This window comes from Lampris incognitus, chromosome 4 (genome assembly GCF_029633865.1).
Source record: "Lampris incognitus isolate fLamInc1 chromosome 4, fLamInc1.hap2, whole genome shotgun sequence".
Lineage (NCBI taxonomy): Eukaryota > Metazoa > Chordata > Actinopteri > Lampriformes > Lampridae > Lampris > Lampris incognitus.
This window is the reverse complement of record NC_079214.1, coordinates 465710-487659: the sequence shown is the minus strand read 5'-3', so window position 1 is coordinate 487659 and position 21950 is coordinate 465710. Positions and strand designations below refer to the sequence as shown.

Below are 21950 nucleotides of genomic sequence, written 5' to 3'. Positions count from 1 at the left end.
CTCCCGGAGAAATCAAGAGATAACACATGCTGTAGCATTTATGCTAGCTAAAGACACATGTCCTGTCAGTACCGTTAGCAACCTGGGGTTCAAGAAACTAGTGAACACTTTGGACAAGCGTTGCGTGTTGCCATTGCATAAACATTTCAGTAGAGCGGCACTGCCTGCCCTGTATGATAAATGTTGCTGAAATTGCAAAATATGTCTCTACAGCAGGGTATTTTGCCACCACAATGGATTTATGGTCAAGCTACACCGTGGAGCCGTATATAAGCCTCACGTTGCATTACATCGATGCAGAATTCACCATGAAGACAAAATGTCTCCAAACTGCATTTTTCCCTGAAGACCACTCAGGGTTAAACATCGCCGATGGTCTGAGGCAAGCGCTGGCTGCATGGGATTTAAAGGAGGGGAACCTCGTGTGCATTACTACTGACAATGCCTCAAACGTCAAGCTGGCAGCTGAACTCAATGGCTGGATAAGGCTGCAGTGCTTCGGGCACAGACTCCACTTGGCCGTAGGTGAGAAGTTTTCCTTCCTCCTGATTGTGTGACATATGTGATGTCATTTATCAATAATAACAAATAATGTATGATATATTTAATCTGAACTACTCAATAACCTGTGACATGTGATGTAATTTATTAATATTAATAACAAATAATATATTTCATGTGAGCTACTCTTATGATCTCTCACTCGCTCTCTCTCACACACACACACACACTATTTCACAACCTAATGATACTTTGACCTGTCCAGGGTGTCTCCCCGCCTGCTGCCCAATGACTGCTGGGATAGGCTCCAGCGTCCTGCGACACTGAGAGCAGGATAAGTGGTTTGGATAATGGATGGATGAAACATAAATTACATGATAAATGTTAACCTATTTTTTGTCATCCTAGAGAATGCAGTGAAGGACCACAGGATTGACCGTGCGATGGGGGTCTGTAAAAAAGTGGTCAGCACCTTCTCCTACAGTTGGAGAAAAAAGAGGGAGCTAAAAGAAGCCCAGAAGGAGCAGAATCTGCCTGAACGCACCCTGAAGACAGTGTCCCACCAGATGGGGATCTCAGCAGGCCATGATTAGGAGGGTCCTCGAGCAGCAGAAGGCCATCACCCAGGTCCTCTCCAATGACCGGAAAACCAGACATCTCACCCCCTCATGGCAGGACATCGAAGTACTAGAGGCCATCAAGAAGTCACTAAGCCCTCTGGTTGAGTTTACAGATGCACTTTCTGGGGAGCAGTATGTGAGTGTATCTTTTGTGAAGCCAACTCTCCACCTCTTCAGCACATCCATATTGGCAGTACAGGAGGATGACACAGACCTTTCCAAGTGCATTAAACAGAAGATCGTGGATTACCTCAAAGATAAATATGACAACGCACCAACACAAGAGCTGCTCGACATGGCCTCTGCCCTGGACCCAAGGTTCAAGCTCAAATATGTGACTGAAGAGAATGGAGGCTCAATTGAAGCCGGACTGACATCTGAAATGAAGACTGTCATGGTAATAATAATAATAATAATGACTGAATGAAGGATACATATTTGACAGTAACTTAAATGTAACGTAATATAAATTTAAGCTATAGTGTAACGCACGTTATGTATAACCATAACCATTTAGTCAGATTAAACATGTCATTCATATTTTCTTCAATATATTTCCCCATCTCCAAGGAGAGGGCCCTTCTTGAGCCAGCCATGATGCTTGCTGACAACACTGATGCTGCTACTGCTGGTGGAGCACGAAAGAAGAAGAGGGGCCTGGGCAGCTTTTTCAAAGCCACCAAAGACACAGCTCCAGGACCTGCTGCTCCTCAACCAGACCAGGCCATAGCTTTTGAGCTTCAGTCCTACCTCCGGGCAGGTCACTGGACACTGAGGCCGACCCACTGGAGTGGTGGAAAGTATCACAGAAACTCTACTCATGGCTCTCCAAACTGGCTAGGAAATATCTTTGCATCCCAGCCACAAGTGCTTCTTGGAATACTCATTTTGGCCACAAGTGTGCCACTACCTCAAGTTATAGTTTACATGTTAACAGTTTTAATATTGATACTCATTATAACAAAGCATGTTAAATAGTTATTGCAGTAGGTTGTGGCTATGAGTGCACTGAAGCATAGTTGGGGATATTTATTTTTATTTGTTGTTTTTGCATATTACTATTACTATTTTTTATTTATTATTATATTGTTTTACTTGATTTTAATTTATTTCTTATTTTTCCAGTTCAATTGTATTTTAAGTTCAAAGTCATAGTGTTTTAATGTTTCAATAAACACACATGTTTTCAAATCAATGAATAATCATGTTTAATAATCGAGATTTCACTATCAATCAAAATAATTGTGATTATGATTTTTGCCATAATCATCCAGCCATACTGACTACACCGGACTGGTTTTCCAAGCCACCTCTCATACATTTGCGCCCGGGGACGAGGCACTGTTGTAGGGGATACATGTTGCTCGGTTTGTGCTGAGGGAACTCGATCGTTGGGGTGGACCAATTTCTGGCATAGCGTGTTTTGGGGTTTGAAAGCAACTGAGACACGGTGTTTGGAAAATTCGCATCTCAACTCTTCCGAAACTTCCGCCACATATGGAATCACCACTGGTTTATGCTTAGACAGCAGTTTTCCTTCTCTCTTTTATTGGCTGGTGCACTGTTTGGGCGTCTTCCTGGATTTGACAAATGCCCAGTTAGGATAACCACATTTAACCAGAGACTGTTTAATTTGGGTTTTCTTCCCTTCCCCGGTCGCTCTGTCAGTGGGGACGTTGTCATCTTGGTGGTACAGCGTCCTGATGACTCCTAGTTTGTGCTCCAGTGGATGATGAGAGTCAAACCTTAAGTACTGGTCAGTATGTGTTGATTTACGGTAAACATCAACAATTGCAATTTCACAGTGTAAGAAGACTAACCTGTCATTTTTCACATCCTCCCTGGTGAACTTGATATGGTTGTCCACAGAGTTACTGTGGTATAAACCTCCTCTTTGGCCTTCCTCTTCCCTGGCAGCTCCATATTCAGCATCTTTCTCCCAATATACCCAGCATCTCTCCTCCGCACATGTCCAAACCATCTCAATCTTGCATCTTGCTTTGTTTCCAAACTGTCCAACCTGAGCTGTCCCTCTAATATACTCGTTCCTAATCCTGTCCTTCTTCATCACTCCCAATGACAATCTTATCATCTTCAACTCTGCCACCTCCAGCTGCTCCTCCTGTCTTTTCGTCAGTGCCACTGTCTCCAAACCATACAAATAGCTGGTCTCACAACCATCTTGTAAACCTTCCCTTTAACTCTTGCTGGTACCCTTCTGTCACAAATCACTCCTGACACTCTTCTCCACCCACTACACCCTGCCTGCACTCTCTTCTTCACCTCTCTTCTGCACTCCCCATTAGTTTGGACAGTTGACCCCAAGTATTTAAACTGATATGCCTTCATCACATCTACTCATTGATTCCTCACCATTCTACTGTCCTCCCTCTCATTCGTGCATATGTATTCCGTCTTGCTCCTACTGACTTTCATTCCTCTTCTCTCAAGTGCATACCTCCACCTCTCCAGGCTCTCCTCAACCTGCATCCTACTCTTGCTACAGATCACAATGTCATCTGTAAACATCACAGTCCACAGAGATTCCTGCCTGATCTCCTCCGTCAACCTGTCCATCACCATTGCAAACAAGAAAGGGCTCAGAGCCGATCCTTGATGTAATCCCACCTTCCCCATGAATCCAACCGCACACCTTACCATTGTCACACTGCCCTCATACATATCCTGCACCACTCCTACATTCTCAAAGCAAACATCACATCTGTGGTGCTCTTTTGTGGTATGAAACCATACTGCTGCTTGCTAATCATCACCTCTCCTCTTAACCTAGCGTGTATTACTCTTTCCCATATCTTCATGCTGTGGCTGATCAACTTTATACCTCTGTAGTTGCTACAGTTCTGCTCATCACCCTTATTCTTGAAAGTCAGTACCAGTACAGTTTTTCCCACAAGTCTAAAATATACTCTGTGGTGGTAGCCGGCGGAAAGGGCTGGCTGTACCTGCTGGCACAAAAATGGTCTACTACATGTGAGAAACAACAAATATGGATGACCTTTAACACAACATTTGGATTTATTAAATATTTCTATTAATTTCACATAATGTATTTCATAGATCCAACCTCCTCAACCCTCCCCTCCATCTACCCACATGGGAGAAGTGAGACAAAGTAAAAAAAAAAAGAAAAGAATAAAACACGTTTTAGTGTGTACAAAGATGGTACGGTTTGTCAGAGCACTTAAAGAGAGACTGACATGCCCTTTCTGAACACATTTTTTAACATTGGGAGTTTGAATCATAACTGAAAATAGGTGTTGTTTCATGAATTCAAAGCTATTGGCTACTGTCTTCCTGGATGGTGGGGGCTCGGTACCGCTTGTCACTTATTTACAAAAAATGTTGGATAGCGAGAGTGAGAGGGAGATCCTCTGCAAGGATTACAGTTTTGAGGATTCGTGGTGATACAAACAACTGTTGAATAGATAGATGATAGATATTTAGATAAATAGATAGATATATAGAGAGATAGATAGATGGATAGATAGATAGCAATATGTTGTAGCAAGATCGATAATGAGTAATGAGTCATGAGTAATTTATGTTGAAATATTGCGGTTAACAGTTTAAAGCCCAGTGTTGCCTTCAGCTCAGCTGGACACTGCCAGCTATACAGCTGTTACATACAGCTGTATAACTATATCATATATATATATATATATATATATATATATATATATATATACACAGATGCAGATTTATTTTTTTTGTGGATATTCCACTCCTCATTAGTTGAGCACTTCTATCAACACCATTGACGGTTTCCGGGAAAAAAACGCTATATATACAGTGCATCCGGAAAGTATTCACACCCCTTCGCTTTCCCCACATTTTGTTATGTTACAGCCTTATTCCAAAATGGATTAAATTCCTTTTTTTTCTCATCAATCTACATACAATACCCCATAATGACAAAGCGAAAAAAGTTTTGTAGAAAACTTTGCAAATTTATTAAAAATAAAAAACTGAAATATTGCATGTACATAAATATTCACACCCTTTACTCAGTACTTGGTTGAGGCACCCTTGGCAGCAATTACAGCCTCAAGTCTTCTTGGGTATGAAGCTACAAGCTTGGCACACCTATATTTGGGGTCTTTCTCCCATTCTTTTCTGCAGATCCTCTCGAGCTCTGTAAGGTTAGATGGGGAGCGTTGCTGCACAGCTATTTTCAGGACTTTCTAGAGATGTTCAATGGGGTTCAAGTCTGGGCTCTGGCTGGGCCATTCAAGGACATTCACAGACTTGTCCCGAAGCCACTCCTTCGTTGTCTTTGCTGTGTGCTTAGGGTCATTGTCGTGCTGAAAGGTAAACCTTCGCCCCAGTCTGAGGTCCTGATCACTCTGGAGCAGGTTTTCATCAAGGATCTCTCTGTCCTTTTCTCCATTCATCTTTCCCTTGATCCTGACTAGTCTCCCAGTTCCTGCCGCTGAAAAACATCCCCACAGCATGATGCTGCCACCACCATGCTTCACTGTAGGGATTGTATTAGCAAGGTGATGAGTGGTGCCTGGTTTCCTCCAGACGTGACGTTTGGCATTCAGGCCAAAGAGTTCAATCTTGGTTTCATCAAACCAGAGAATCTTGTTTCTCATGGTCTGAGAGTCCTTTAGGTGCTTTCTGGCAAACTCCAAGCGGCTGTCATGTGCCTTTTACTGAGCAGAGGCTTCCGTCTGACACTCTATCATAAAGGCCTGATTGGTGGAGCGCTGCAGAGATGGTTGTCCTTCTGGAAGGTTCTCCCATCTCCACAAAGGAACGCTGGAGCTCTGTCAGAGTGACCATCAGGTTCTTGGTCACCTCCCTGACCAACGCCCTTGTCCCCTGATTGCTCAGTTTGGCTGGGCGGCCAGCTCTAGGAAGAGTCCTGGTGGATCCAAACTTCTTCCATTTATGAATGATGGAGACCACTGTGCTCTTCAGGACCTTCAAAGCTGTAGAATTTTTTTTGTACCCTTTCCCAGGTCTGTGCCTCGATACAATCCTGCCTCGGAGGTCCACAGACAATTCCTTTGACTTCGTGGCTTGGTTTCTGCTCTGACATGCACTGTCAACAGTGGGACCTTTTATAGACAGGTGTGTGCCTTTCCAAATCATGTCCAATCAATTGAATTTACTAGAGGTGGACTCCAATCAAGATGTAGAAACATCTCAAGGATGATCAGTGGAAACAGGATGAACCTGAGCTCAATTTTGAGTGTCATAGCAAAGGGTGTGAATACTTATGTACATGCAATTTTTCAGTTTTTATTTTTAATAAATTTGCAAAAATTTCTACAAAACCTTTTTCACTTTGTCATTATGGGGTATTGTGTGTAGATTGATGAGAAAAAAAAGGAATTTGGAATAAGGCTGTAACATAACAAAATGTGGGGAAAGTGAAGGGGTGTGAATACTTTACGGATGCACTGTATATATTATATCAGCTGCGATACAGCTGGCTGGCAGTGTTTATAGGTTTCTTGCTGCAAGGGCTTCCACCATTGCGTCTTGCAACTCTTAAAGGTGGTGGGGTGCCTGTACAGCAGTGGGGGGATCTGGGGTAAACAGTGAGCCCTCACATGCGTTGACTTCCACCAGAGAAAGCTGCAGCTGAAAAGAAGTAATCAGTGACTCCACATTAGTCAGAGTGGTGGTCTGCCCTACCCCAGCTGCTCTAGAGCTTGTACTATGGCAGCATCTTGGGAGTAAAGGGAAGTGGGCATAACAAATTGTGAGAAAAAGGGGTGCAAAAAAAGTGATGCACTGAATGAATTTTCAACTTTCTACAGTAAGTGTCCACGAATAAAGTCAGAGCTGACTTTCTAACAACCAAATAGAGTTCCCTTTTGACCATAGAGCATGCCTGCTATGTATAGAGTATTTCATGTGATTTCATTCAACAGCCCACTGTTAACACACTTTCATGGCTATAAAATGATGAGATTTAATAGTCTTGCCTTATTGCTCTCACAAACCTACAACTGTATGGGAGACTACCACTGGAGATCGTTAAGATCATGATTTGAGCTCAAGCCAAGAGCAATTACAAAACTGAATTTATTGGAATACATATATCTGAGCAAAATTAACCCCTGTCCTCTTCCACGATTAATTGTGAACGGAACTTGCATTCCTTGACCACAACTGATCCTTCAGCTTTTTTTGTTATGTCTCCATTAGATTATTGTTGATGATGATGACAGCAAGGTGTGGTCATTGTATGATGCTGGGCCCAAGAGCATCAGGTGTCCCATCATCTTCCTCCCGCCAGTCAGTGGAACAGCGGAGGTCTTCTTCCAACAGATTCTGGCTTTAACAGGGTGGGGCTACAGAGTCATATCGGTGAGTTGAAGGGAATATGTCTAAAGTGCACATTGTGAAGTAATTTACAAAATTCCAGCAATGCCGGGGCCATTATATTTCATATATATATATATATATATATATATACACTACCGTTCAAAAGTTTGGGATCACCCAAACAATTTTGTGTTTTCCATGAAAAGTCACACTTATTCACCACCATATGTTGTGAAATGAATAGAAAATAGAGTCAAGACATTGACAAGGTTAGAAATAATGATTTGTATTTGAAATAAGATTTTTTTTACATCAAACTTTGCTTTCGTCAAAGAATCCTCCATTTGCAGCAATTACAGCATTGCAGACCTTTGGCATTCTAGCTGTTAATTTGTTGAGGTAATCTGGAGAAATTGCACCCCATGCTTCCAGAAGCAGCTCCCACAAGTTGGATTGGTTGGATGGGCACTTCTTGCGTACCATACGGTCAAGCTGCTCCCACAACAGCTCAATGGGGTTCAGATCCGGTGACTGCGCTGGCCACTCCATTACCGATAGAATACCAGCTGCCTGCTTCTGCTCTAAATAGTTCTTGCACAATTTGGAGGTGTGTTTAGGGTCATTGTCCTGTTGTAGGATGAAATTGGCTCCAATCAAGCGCTGTCCACTGGGTATGGCATGGCGTTGCAAAATGGAGTGATAGCCTTCCTTATTCAGAATCCCTTTTACCCTGTACAAATCTCCCACCTTACCAGCACCAAAGCAACCCCAGACCATCACATTACCTCCACCATGCTTAACAGATGGCGTCAGGCATTCTTCCAGCATCTTTTCATTTGTTCTGCGTCTCACAAACGTTCTTCTTTGTGATCCAAACACCTCAAACTTGGATTCATCCGTCCACAACACTTTTTTCCAGTCTTCCTCTGTCCAATGTCTGTGTTCTTTTGCCCATCTTAATCTTTTTCTTTTATTGGTCAGTCTCAGATATGGCTTTTTCTTTGCCACTCTGCCCTGAAGCCCAGAATCCCGCAGCCGCCTCTTCACTGTAGATGTTGACACTGGTGTTTTGCGGGTACTATTTAATGAAGATGCCAGTTGGGGACCTGTGAGGCGTCTGTTTCTCAAACTAGAGACTCTAATGTACTTATCTTCTTGCTCAGTTGTGCAACGCGGCCTCCCACTTCTTTTTCTACTCTGGTTAGAGCCTGTTTGTGCTGTCCTCTGAAGGGAGTAGTACACAACGGTGTAGGAAATCTTCAATTTCTTAGCAATTTCTCGCATGGAATAGCCTTCATTTCTAAGAACAAGAATAGACTGTCGAGTTTCAGATGAAAGTTCTCTTTTTCTGGCCATTTTGAGCGTTTAATTGACCCCACAAATGTGATGCTCCAGAAACTCAATCTGCTCAAAGGAAGGTCAGTTTTGTAGCTTCTGTACCGAGCTAAACTGTTTTCAGATGTGTGAACATGATTGCACAAGGGTTTTCTAATCATCAATTAGCCTTCTGAGCCAATGAGCAAACACATTGTACCATTAGAACACTGGAGTGATAGTTGCTTGAAATGGGCCTCTATACACCTATGTAGATATTGCACCAAAAACCAGACATTTGCAGCTAGAATAGTCATTTACCACATTAGCAATGTATAGAGTGTATTTCTTTAAAGTTAAGACTAGTTTAAAGTTATCTTCATTGAACAGTACAGTGCTTTTCCTTCAAAAATATGGACATTTCAATGTGATCCCAAACTTTTGAACGGTAGTGTATATATATATATATATATATATATATATATATATATATATATATATATATATATATATATAAAATCCAGGGAGCCAAGTAAATTCTTTATGAATCCATAAAGACTTTACTTGACTCACTGGAGGTGGAGGTGGGATTACATCAAGGATCGGCTCTGAGCCCTTTCTTGTTTACAATGATGATGGACAGGTTGATGGACAAGATCAGGCAGGAGTATCTGTGGACAATGATGTTCGTGAATGACATTGTGATCTGTAGCAAGAGTAGGGCGCAGGTTGAGGAGAGCCTGGAGAGGTGAAGGTATGCACTGGAGAGAAGAGGAATGAAAGTCAGTAGGAGCAAGACGGAATACATATGCATGAATGAGAGGGAGGACAGTGAAATGGTGAGGATGTAAGGAGTGGAGGTGACGAAGGCGTATGATTTTAGCTCTTTGGCCAGTTGGGTGTTAAATGGCCAGGGTGTGACCAGAACATCACAGGGATTTATAAGTCTGGACTGGTTCAGTTTCAATCCAGTGTGCATTTTAACTTCCGGAGTGATTCTGAATTGCTGGGTCATCTAGAATAGAGTAAGTATAATCTTTCTTGCTTAAAAAGTTGCTATTAGTCTTATTGCAGCTGCTTGAGTATTAGTCCTTTTCTCTGTAGATCTGCTGCTGGTTCCTAGTGGGAGCTAGTGGGATATTATTCTAGCTGTAGCTGTCTTATTTTAGCTGTAGCTGTTTTTCACCTAGTCTGTCCTTAAATATTTCTTGTTGTCTAGCTGTTTTGACTTAGTTATCCTTTTAGCTTATAAATATATTCTTTGGTAACTTGCTGTTTGCAGTTTAAATAGTTTTCTGTGAGGTTTGATAGAGTTTTACATTAGTGACCAGTTTCTGGGCAATAGGCTTACTTTGATTTTGGCTCTTTGGCCAATTGGGTGTTAAGTGGCCAGGGTGTGACCTGCACTCCTGGCAGACAATTAGCAATCAGTGCTCTTTAAATCACTGCTGCAAGCATCAGGCAAACAAGCCGAGGGCAAACAGCTCTAGGCTGAACGAAGGCTAGAGTGTACAAAGGCAAGCGCGACTTTTTCAAGCCAAGACTTCGTCAAGCAAGGACTGCTCTTTTTAGATCCGGTCAGTCATCTGTATTTTGTGTACCTAGTGTAGACTATGTGTTTCCTTCACATTCCTGTCCTTTCCTCTTACCGGGGCTGGCATAGACGTTGGGTTTCTCCTAGGCACTGTGACCCTACCAATCTCATCTATCCCACTCTCTCCACTCAGGTTGAGCAAGTGGTGACAGGAGGGCTCTGGAATTGCCAGTCCGCAGTGCTGAAAGCTGAGTTTATCTCAGGCTATGCATCCTTGCTCTCACTCAACTTTCTTGCTCTAACTGAGACCTGGATCATGCCAGAAAACACTACCACACCCGCAGCTCTGTCAGATGTGTACTCTTTTTCTCACACTTGCAGAGCTGGGAGGTGGGGTGGTGGTACTGGCCTGCTAATCTCCCCAAAATGGAAATAGTCTGTTGTTTCTATTCCACAATTTTCTCCACCCTCTTTTGAATTTCATGCTGTTACTGTCTCTTATCCAGTCAAACTCACCATCGTGGTTGTGTACCGCCTACCAGGCCCCCTTGGTGAGTTTCTGGAGGAGCTTGACACACTTGTCTCACACTTCCCTGATGATGACTCTGAACTTATCCTTCTCGGTGACTTCAACATCCACACTGAAAAGCAAGATCCTCTTCTCTCTTTCCTTTCCTCCTTTGACCTTCACCTCTCACCCTCTCCTCCAACTCACAAGGCCGGCAACCAGCTGGACCTTATCTTTACTAGACACTGTCCTATTTCCGATCACTCTGTTACTCCCCTCCAGCTCTCTGACCACTATTTCATGTCCTACTCTTTCTCCCTCTCTTCTCCCCCCTCAGCCCCTCCCCCCCCCACATGGTTTCCACCCGTAGACACCTCCACTCTCTCTCTCTGCCACTGATCTTTCTTCCTCTGTTACCTCTATCCTCCCTACAACTGAATCTGTCTCTCTCCTACCCCCTGACACTGCTACTGATCTTCTTCTCTCTACCCTCTCCTCTTCTCTGGACAATCTCTGTCCCCTCACCTCCAGGCCTGCACGCCCAACTCCACCTGCCCCTTGGCTGACCGACTCAGTACGTACTGACAGACGGAGCCTGAGAGCGGCAGAGCGCAAATGGAGAAAAGGCAAACTCCCAGATGACCTTCTCAACTTCCAATCTCTTCTTTCCACTTTCTCCTCCTCCCTTTCTGCTGCTAAAGCTGCCTTCTATCGCTCTAGAATCCGATCCTCTACCTCTAATCCAAAGAAACTCTTTGAAACCTTGTCTACACTTCTTCAACCCCCACCTCCTTCTCCTACTTTCTCCCCGATGACTTCACTAACTTCTTTGACAAGAAGGTAAACGACATCAGATCCTCCTTTTCTCACCACCCAGTTAACGCTCCTTGCACTATCCCACCTCGCTTCCCTCTCCCCCGATGAGGTCCTCAACCTCATCACATCTAGTCACCCCACCACATGCTCCCTTGACCTAGTCCCCTCCCCTCTTCTTCAGTCTATAGCACCTGAACTCCTTCCCTTTCTAACCCACCTCATCAACACCTCCCTCCAGGCAGGATGCTTTCCATCTGCCTTCAAGAATGCTAGAGTCACCCCTTTCTCAAGAAACCATCACTTAAGCTCTCTGACATCAAAAACTACAGACCGGTTTCCCTTCTACCCTTTCTATCCAAAACTCTCGAACATGTTGTCTTTGACCAACTTTCTTTGTACCTCCACCAGAACAACCTCCTGGACCCCAACCAGTCTGGGTTCAGTTTGGGTTAGTCGACAGAGACGGCCCTCCTTGCAGTGACAGAATCGCTGCACTCTGCGAGAACAAACTCTCTCCCCTCTGTCCTGATACTCCTGGACCTGTGAGCTGCATTCGACACAGTGAACCACCAGATCCTCCTCTCTACCCTTGAGGGGCTGGGTGTCACAGGCTCTGCACTCTCAATGTTTGCATCCTACCTGATGGGTCACTCGTACCAGGTGACGTGGAGGGGATCTGCGTCGGAGCCTCGCAGACTGACTACAGGCATTCCATAAGGTTCGGTTCTGGGTTCTCTCCTGTTCTCCCTGTACACGACATCCCTGGGTTCTCTTATTCGCTTGCATGACTTCTCTTACCATTGTTATGCCGATGACACCCAGCTGATCTTGCCCTTCCCTCCATCTGACACACAAGTAGAGACACGCATTGTTGCGTGCTTGACTGGCATCTCGGAGTGGATGGCGACACACCCCACCTAACTCTCAATCTGGACAAGACAGAGCTGATGTTCCTCCCAGGGAAAGGTTGCCTGCACCGAGACCTGGCCATCACCATTGACAACACCGTGGTGACGCCAACTCGGACTGTGAGGAATCTGGGTGTGATCCTGGATGACTAACTGTCGTTTGCTGCAAACGTTGCATCGGTTGCTTGCGACTGCAGATTTCTCTTCTATAACATCAGGAGGATTCGCCCATTCCTCACCGACTAGATGGCACAGGTGCTCATCCAGGCTCTGGTCATCTCTTGGCTGGACTACGGCAACTCCCTCCTTCCTGGTGCCCCGGCGTCAGCCATCACACCTCTGGAGCTTGTTCAGAAAGCTGCAGCTCGTCAGGTGTTCAACCGCCCTAAGTTCTCCCACACAACTCCCCTTCTCATGTTCCTACACTGGCTCCCAGTGGCTGCTCGCATCCAGTTTAAGACTCTGGTGTTGGCCTACAGGGCAGTGAAAGGAACAGCTCCTTTCTATCTCCAGGCCATGGTCAAGCCCTACACCCCCGCCCGACCACTGCGCTCTGCTGCCTCAGGACACCTGGTTGCCCTGTCACTCAGGGGCCCTTGCTGCCGATCGACCCGGTCCTGGCCCCACAATGGTGGAATGAACTCCCCTCTGATGTAAGGACAGCGGAGTCGCTGCCCATCTTTTGGCGCAGGTTGAAAACTCACCTCTTCAAGAACTACTACCTTGTTACTTGCTCTTAGCACTATTGTATTCACTAATTTAAAAAAAAAACTTTCTTGCGCTTTTACTTTAGTACTGGTTTTGCTCTTAGATGCTTGTTTAGAGAGAAGATGCACTTATGACCTCTGATGACTAGTAGTTCTCCTGATTTCCTATGGTAAATGCACTTATTGTAAGACGCTTTGGATAAAAGCGTCAGCTAAAGGACTGTAATGTAATATAATGTAATGTAATGTATGAGTTTAAATACTTGGGGTCAACTGTCAAAAGTAACGGGGAGTGCTGGAGAGAGGTAAAGAACAGGGTGCAGGCAAGGTGGAGTGGGTGCAGAAGAGTGTCAGGAGTGATTTGTGACAGAAGGGTACCAGCAAGAGTTAAAGGGAAGATTTACAAGATGGTTTTGAGACCAGCTATGTTATATGGTTTGGAGACAGTGGCACTGATGAATAGACAGGAGGCGGAGCTGGAGGTGGCAGAGTTGTAGATGATAAGATTTTTACTGAGAGTGATGAAGAAGGACAGGATGAGGAACAATTATATTAGAGGGACAGCTCAAGATGGACGGTTTGGAGACAAAGCAAGAGAGGCAAGATTGAGATGGCTTGGATGTGCGGAGGAGAGATGCTGGGTATATCGGGAGAAGGATGCTGAATGTGGAGCTGTCAGGGAAGAGGAGAAGAGGAAGACCAAAGAGGAGGTTTATGGATGTGGTGAGGGAGGACATGCAGGTGGCTGGTGTGACAGAGGAAGATGCAGAAGACAGGAAAAAATGGAAACGAATGATATGCTGTGGTGACCCCTAACGGGAGCAGCCGAAAGTAGTAGTAGATATATATGTCAATACAGATGCAGGAAAAAAAAGTTTTAATACATAGCAGTACAATTCTGTTTCGTGCGTCGTGCCCTGATCAGCTGCTAATGTGATTCAAGAAAGAACGACATATACTATATATATATATACATACATATATATAGAGGGTGAGACCAGGGATATCTGATTATTCTTGTAATTTTGCCAGTTTATCAATATAAATGTTAAACAGGGTGGGGCTGAGACTGCAGCCCTGTTTCACACCCCTACTTTGGGGGGGAAAATCTGCCATATTGGCAATTTTCACAGCACATTTATTATTTGTATACATGATGATGATTATAAGGCTAGTGCAAATGCTAGCAGCACAGTGGCGCAGCGATTAGCGCAGTCGCCTCACAGCAAGAATGTTCTGGGTTTGAGCCCCGGGGTAGTCCAATGTTGGGGGTCGTCCCGGGTCGTCCTCTGTGTGGGGTTTGCATGTTCTCCCCATGTCTGCGTGGGTTTCCTCCGGGGGCTCCGGTTTCCTCCCACAGTCCAAAGACGTGTAGGTTAAGTGAACTGACCGTACTAAATCGTCTCTAGGTATCAATGTGTGTATGTTAGTCCTGTGATGACCTGGCGGCCTGTCCAGGGTGTCTCCCCGCCTGCCAGGGATAGGCTCCAGCATCCCCGCGACCCTGAGCGCAGGATAAGTGGTTCTGATGATAGAATGGAACCATGAGATTATATATATCTCATGGTTCCATGTTTCACTGTGAGGGAGTTGTGTTCTGGCACAGGGGCTCTCGACATTTTTGAGACAAAAATCGTTAAACGTACTCTAATTTGGCCACAGGATCTGAACTGAAAGGATTTTGTCCTAGAATCCTTAAGTGTCCATTTTCTAGCACAGAAAAATGATTAGTTGTGGTAGAAAACAGTCAGATTCCATTACATGTATTCCATGTATATACTTGGTAAGATGACAAAACAGTAGAATCTATAAACCTATTTCCATCCATCCATCCATTATTCAGACCGCTTATCCTGCTCAGGGTCGCGGGGATGCTGGAGCCTATCCCAGCAGTCATTGGGTGGCAGGTGTGGAGACACCCTGGACAGGCCACCAGGCCATCACAGGGCCTATAAACCTATTTCTGAAAAGAAAATCAATTTGCGAAAAGACTTTATTTTACTGCAAATATTATTTCAGTAATAAGTTGTTTGGTCTATGGACTTGTTTTTATATACATACATATATATATATATATATATATATATATATATATATATATATATATATATATATATATATATATATATATTGGTGAAAAACAAGCAAACAACAAACAATACTGTGAATACAAGTCACCATTTTCCATATTTCCTTTTCCCACCCACCCTTCCTCTCCACCCAACCCCTGCATCTCAACAAAAAGCACACAAAAACAAAATATATATACTAGAAGAACCTCGCTACAATGTAGCGGTTTGGTTATCCACCCGTCTAAAGCTCCCTCCTCTTCCCGCTGCCCCTAAACCCCCCCCCCCCACTCCAACTCCCTCCCCCCAAATGCTCAGAATCATCTGAAATGCCGAGAAAAGTGGTTTACTCCCCCACTCCAACTCCCTCCCCCCAAATGCTCAGAATCATCTGAAATGCCGAGAAAAGTGGTTTTTAGCCATTTTTAGAAAATGCATATTTTGTATAATTATGCATAATTATTATAATTATATTTTAATGTTCTGCTATTTTTCTGGTCCTCTCTGGAACAATACCTACCACCTCCAAAAAAAATTAGGATCATAAGTGCATTTTTGCAAAAATGCATATTTTGCATAATGACAAAACATTTCTAAGTCCCAGAAATTTTTTTTTATATAGGTGAAAAAACCAAAGATGCTCAGAATCATCTGAAATGCCGAGAAAAGTGGTTTTTAGCCATTTTTAGAAAAATTCATATTTTGCATATTTATGCATAATTTTAATTTCCTTGACTTTTCCCTTACTCTCTGAGACAATACCTACCACCTCCAAAAAGAATTAGGATCATAAATGCTTTAGTTTTCGGTCCCGCTATCTACACTAACTAACACACACACGCACACACACACACACACACACACACACACACTAACACCACACACACACACATTCCGAAAATATATGAGTAGATATATATATACACTCACCGGCCACTTTATTAGGCACACCTGTCCAACTGCTCGTTAACGCAAATTTCTAATCAGCCAATCACATGGCAGCAACTCAATGCATTTAGGCATGTAGACATGGTCAAGACGATCTGCTGCAGTTCAAACCGAGCATCAGAATGGGGAAGAAAGGTGATTTAAGTGACTTTGAACGTGGCATGGTTGTTGGTGCCAGACGGGCTGGTCTGAGTATTTCAGAAACTGCTGATCTACTGGGATTTTCACGCACAACCATCTCTAGGGTTTACAAAGAATGGTCCGAAAAAGAGAAAATATCCAGTGAGCGGCAGTTCTGTGGGCGAAAATGCCTTGTTGATGCCAGAGGTCAGAGGAGAATGGCCAGACTGGTTCGCGCTGATAGAAAGGCAACAGTAACTCAAATAACCACTCATTACAACCGAGGTATGCAGAAGAGCATCTCTGAACGCACAACACGTCGAACCTTGAGGCAGATGGGCTACAGCAGCAGAAGACCACACCGGGTGCCACTCCTGTCAGCTAAGAACAGGAAACTGAGGCTACAATTCGCACAGGCTCACCAAAATTGGACAATAGAAGATTGGAAAAACGTTGCCTGGTCTGATGAGTCTCGATTTCTGCTGCGACATTCGGATGGTAGGGTCAGAATTTGGCGTCAACAACATGAAAGCATGGATCCATCCTGCCTTGTATCAACGGTTCAGGCTGGTGGTGGTGGTGTAATGGTGTGGGGGATATTTTCTTGGCACACTTTGGGCCCCTTAGTACCAATTGAGCATCGTGTCAACGCCACAGCCTACCTGAGTATTGTTGCTGACCATGTCCATCCCTTTATGACCACAGTGTTCCCATCTTCTGATGGCTACTTCCAGCAGGATAACGCGCCATGTCATAAAGCTCGAATCATCTCAGACTGGTTTCTTGAACATGACAATGAGTTCACTGTACTCAAATGGCCTCCACAGTCACCAGATCTCAATCCAATAGAGCACCTTTGGGATGTGGTGGACCGGGAAAGTCGCATCATGGATATGCAGCTGACAAATCTGCAGCAACTGCGTGATGCTATCATGTCAATATGGACCAAACTCTCTGAGGAATGTTTCCAGTACCTTGTTGAATCTATGCCACGAAGGATTAAGGCAGTTCTGAAGGCAAAAGGGGGTCCAACCCGATACTAGCAAGGTGTACCTAATAAAGTGGCCAGTGAGTGTATATATGTGTATAAAAGGGGAAGACATTGATAACCATTGTCTCCCCCCTAATAGCTAACATCACAAACAACCACAACAACAGCAATAATAATAATAATAAATGAGTGAATTAAATAAGCAAAGACAAAGTACAAAATACTTGTACATACATAAAACATACATAACCAAAAAAAACAAAACAAAAAAAAAACAGGAAAAAAAAAGGTACGGACAATTGGTAATACACCAAGTCAACATGACAATCTGCCCCCAAACGCCGTCTGCACCCCGCGAGGCCACAGTCCAAGGTGTATGCACCCACACATTGTTATATTTGCACGCATACCCACCAACATAAACGCATGCCCAATGCACCTACATATGCGTTATATGTATGTGCATGCAAATGCATATCTCAGAACAGTACACCGTTGTCTAAACCAAATCACACATCCACTGCTCTATTCCAATGGGATAGAGCACATCGTTTCAAAGTGAGAGATAAGAGGCTGCCAGTGTTTGTAACATTTTCCAACGGAGCCCTGGACAGCAAATTTGATCTTTTCCAATTTCAGAAATGACATTAAGTCCCATAGCCAGGACATGTTTGAGGGGGTGAGTGATTTTTCCATAGGAGGAGAATACGGCTACGCACAATTAAAGAGGCAAAGGAGATTACATTAATTTGTTTAACAGTCATTTTAACTCCCTCCTCAGGGACACCAAAGATAGTAATTTGAGGCGATGGGTCCAGATTCAATTCCAAAATCTCCGATATAAGGTTAAAGAAGGACCTCCAGTATTCTGTCAAACTCAGGGATGACCAGAACATATGAGTCAAGTCTGCTGGTGCTTGAGAGCATCTGTCACAAACATCAGAGAGGTTTGGGTAAATTTTTGATAATTTTGCTTTGCTAAAATGGATCCTATGAAGGACTTTGAATTGAATGAGACTAAGCCTCACACAAGAGGAGGATGAGTGTATTGCACGTACTGCAGTGTCCCACCAATCATCAGACAGGGTGATACCTAGTTCAGTCTCCCAGCTTGTCTTGATCTTATGCAGAGCAGGGGGAGTCGTTGCTGATAAAAGATTGTATATAAAATAAATATGGCCTTTTGACAAGTCAGTAACTGCAAGAAGATGGTCAATGCCCGAGACCGGCGGAGCCTGTGGAAATGCTGGGGTGCTGGATTTGGCAAAGTTGCGAATTTGAAAATACCTAAACAGATCAGAATGTTCTAGTTTGAATGTGGAACGTAATTGTGCAAAGCTAACAAACAGGCAATCAACATAAAGATCACCCAGGCAGGATAGGCCTTGTCTGCGCCAGACGGCAAATCTCGAATCAATCTTGGCTGGTTGAAAGAGTTGATTGTTGCAGATAGGTGTAGCTAGGGGCAGAGAAGTCCAGCTGAACTGTTGCCTAATTTGTTGCCAGATTTTCAAAGTGGTAATTACTATGGGGTTAGAGGAGTGCTGTTTAGGCTTATGCTACACACCAATGCTTTTAGGGATGAGGAATGACAAGACTTAGCTTCTAACTTAATCCAATTATCATCAGTGTCTGAAATACAGAGTGCAATTTTATGCATGTTAGCGGCCCAGTAATATAATTGAAAATTTGGTAGACCAAGTCCCCCCTGTAACCTCCCTCTCTGGAGCAAAGATTTACAAATTCGTGAGATTTTACCCCCCCATATAAAATTTGAAATATTGAATCCAATTGACGAAAGAAATGTTTAGGTAAAAAAATAGGTAGGCATTGAAATAAGTATAAGTATCTGGGGAGCACGTTCATTTTGATGGATTGTACTCTACCTGCTAGGGAGAGGGGTAGGCTGTTCCATCTCTGCAGATCAGTTTTCACCTTTGCTGTTAGAGCCGTAAGATTTTCCTCACATAGAGAGTGGATGGAAGTTGTAATATTTATTCCTAAGTATTTAAGCCTGGTGCTAGATAATCTGAAGGGAATATTAGACTGGGGTATTTCCTGGGCCAATTGATTAATAGGAAAACATTCACTTTTCTGTATATTTAGTTTGTACCCAGAGAAGTTACTAAAGGATTGGAGAGTGGCTAAAATATGCGGAATGGAACTTATTGGATCAGAAACGTAAAGGAGTAGGTCATCTGCATACAAGGATACTTTGTGCTCGGCACCAACTCTTTTGATAACTGAAAACAACTTATCACTCTTAAGAGCAATTGATAGAGGTTCAATAACAATGGCAAAAAGGAGGGGGGAAATCGGGCATCCTTGGCGTGTCCCGCGTGAGAGGGGAAAGAATTGTGATCGCTGATTGTTGGTACATACTGTGACAACCACGGGGGAACTTAGCACCCGACCCAACAACGAAACAGAGACCGTCGGCAAGTTGAGCCCGCTGTGGGCATTTATTCAAAACACACAAGGAAAAACCCTCAACAGGAGTACTGCTCCTCGTCTGAGCCGGCTGGCCCCCGTCTTCCTTGGCTCCTCCCCTGGGCAGCCAACACAACTATCGCTTCCTCTCTCACCCCCTGGCGGCTGTCTCTGGCTCCCTTTTATCCTTGGGCTCCTCATCAGCCTCTGATTGGGGCCAGGTGTGTCGCTCAGTCTCCCTCTCGTTGAGGGGGGGAAGTGGGTACCGGTGTGTTTCTGGGCTGTGCTGGGTCGCTGGCCATGGTGCAGAAGCTGGGCTGACACCGGGGTTGTCACAATACGCAGGCCTGTAGGGAAGCATACAGTAAGCATATCCAGGATGTGAATTTCTCTCCGAACCCAAATTGCTTTGATGTGAAGAACAGATGGCTCCACTCAACTCGATCAAAAGCTTTTTCAGCATCGAGAGATATAACCACCTCAGGATTAGACAGAGGGGCTTGGGAGTGAATGATGTTAAGAAGTCTCCATATGTTTGCGAAGGAGTGACGATGTTTAATAAATCCTGTTTGGTCAATTGAAATTATAGAGGGCAAAATAGTCTCGATTCTAGCTGCAAGGACTTTAGCAAGTAACTTTTCGTCAACATTAAGAAGCGAAATAGGTCGATAAGAAGAGCATAAATTGGGATCTTTGTCCTTTTTAAGGATCAGTGAAATAGAGGCTTGGGTAAGTGTTGGTGGTAGTGTGCCTTTTTGGAGAGAGTCCTCGAACATCTCCAAAAGCAGAAGTGCCAACTGATTGGTAAACTTCTTATAAAATTCAGCAGGATAGCCGTCCAGTCCCGGGGATTTCCCACTTTGCATTGACTTGATAGCATCCATTATTTCATTTAGATTCAGAGGTGTCTCCAGGTTTTTGTGTTGTTTCGGCTTTAATTTAGTACTATTGAGCCCATTAAAGAAATTTAACATGTCAGTATCAGGTGAGTCAGATTTGTATAAATCAGAATAATAGGCTCTGAAATTCTCATTAATTTCAGAGGGGTTAGATGTCAGTGAACCTGAGTTATTGGTTATTTGAGAAATTTGCTGTGAGGCCATCCTCCCCTTCAACTGATGTGCGAGAAGGTGCCCTGCCTTATCCCCATGTTCGTACAATGTTCCCTGAGCTTTAAGCAGCATCTTCTCTGCATCCTTTGTGGACAAAAGATTGTATTCAATTTGGAGAGCAAGTCTCTCCTTGAACAGTTCAGGAGATGGTGAAATGGAACATCGGCGGTCTAGATCAGCTATTGCCTCTGTAAGCTCACGTTGTCGTCTCTTTCATACCTTATTATGGTGAGCGGTATATGAAATGATCTCACCCCTAAGGAATGCCTTAAGGGTTTCCCATAGTAAAGATGGACTGGTATCATCAGTTTTGTTAGTCTCCACAAAGAGGTCAATAGACTGGGTGATAAGATTACAAAATGTACCATCAGACAGAAATGTGGAATCCAATCTCCAGAAGTGACTCTCTCTATGATGGTTTTCAAGGCTCAAGTCCAGTATCACAGGGGAGTGGTCAGAATTAACCATAGAGGAGTATTCAACTGAGGTTACTGCTGGTCTATGGACTTAATAAACTGGTCAAGAATGGCATCTGTGGAAGTAATTTCTGTGTTTGAAATATTGAATAATGTTTTTATGGTGGCCGGTGAATTTTGAAGTGATTAGTTAATGGATCACTGTTGGAAAATTGAATTTATTTACACATTTTAGAAATCAGTTGGCATATTTCAGATTGCTGCCAGTATTTTGTGATTTTGTGATTTTTTTTTATTTTAAAGGGACTAGAAGGATCTCATGAATGAAAACATCTCCTAGTGTCTTTAAAAATAGTTGTGTAGCTACTTATTCGTTGTTCTATATTCTGGGGATCACAAAGAAGTGACCTTAACCTCCAGTGCTTCCATGTGTCAGGAATCTTTCTGTCTGTCTATTTAGATAGGTAGACATATACGTACATACTGATGTCTATATAGGGAAATCCCTATCCGCCAAAATGGTCCCGCAAATATCTATCTGAACTACCTTTCTATGGTATCTAATATCTATATTAATATAATGTATTATGATATAACATATGTATATATTGTGGCAGGATGAGGAAAAAACACAGGAGACGAAGATGAGTTTG

General features: G+C 43.6%; 1 protein-coding gene across 3 annotated transcripts in view; it reads left to right on the top strand.

Annotated features, from left to right (window-relative positions):
* spg21 (SPG21 abhydrolase domain containing, maspardin) overlaps positions 1-21950 on the top strand; it is a 39949-nt gene that overhangs the window by 4201 nt on the left and 13798 nt on the right. Inside the window, exons 3-5 of one of the 3 annotated variants that reach the window (XM_056278833.1) lie at positions 214-525; positions 910-1518; positions 1692-2238. The exons of 1 other annotated variant lie outside the window; for it this stretch is intronic. In XM_056278833.1, the coding sequence (XP_056134808.1) occupies positions 1087-1518; positions 1692-2099 (840 nt within the window). In that variant the 5' untranslated portion in view covers positions 214-525; positions 910-1086 and the 3' untranslated portion in view covers positions 2100-2238. Of the gene's footprint in view, positions 1-213; positions 526-909; positions 1519-1691; positions 2239-7304; positions 7467-21950 lie in introns of those variants that run through there. One more of the 3 variants, XM_056278832.1, reaches the window with a different exon arrangement.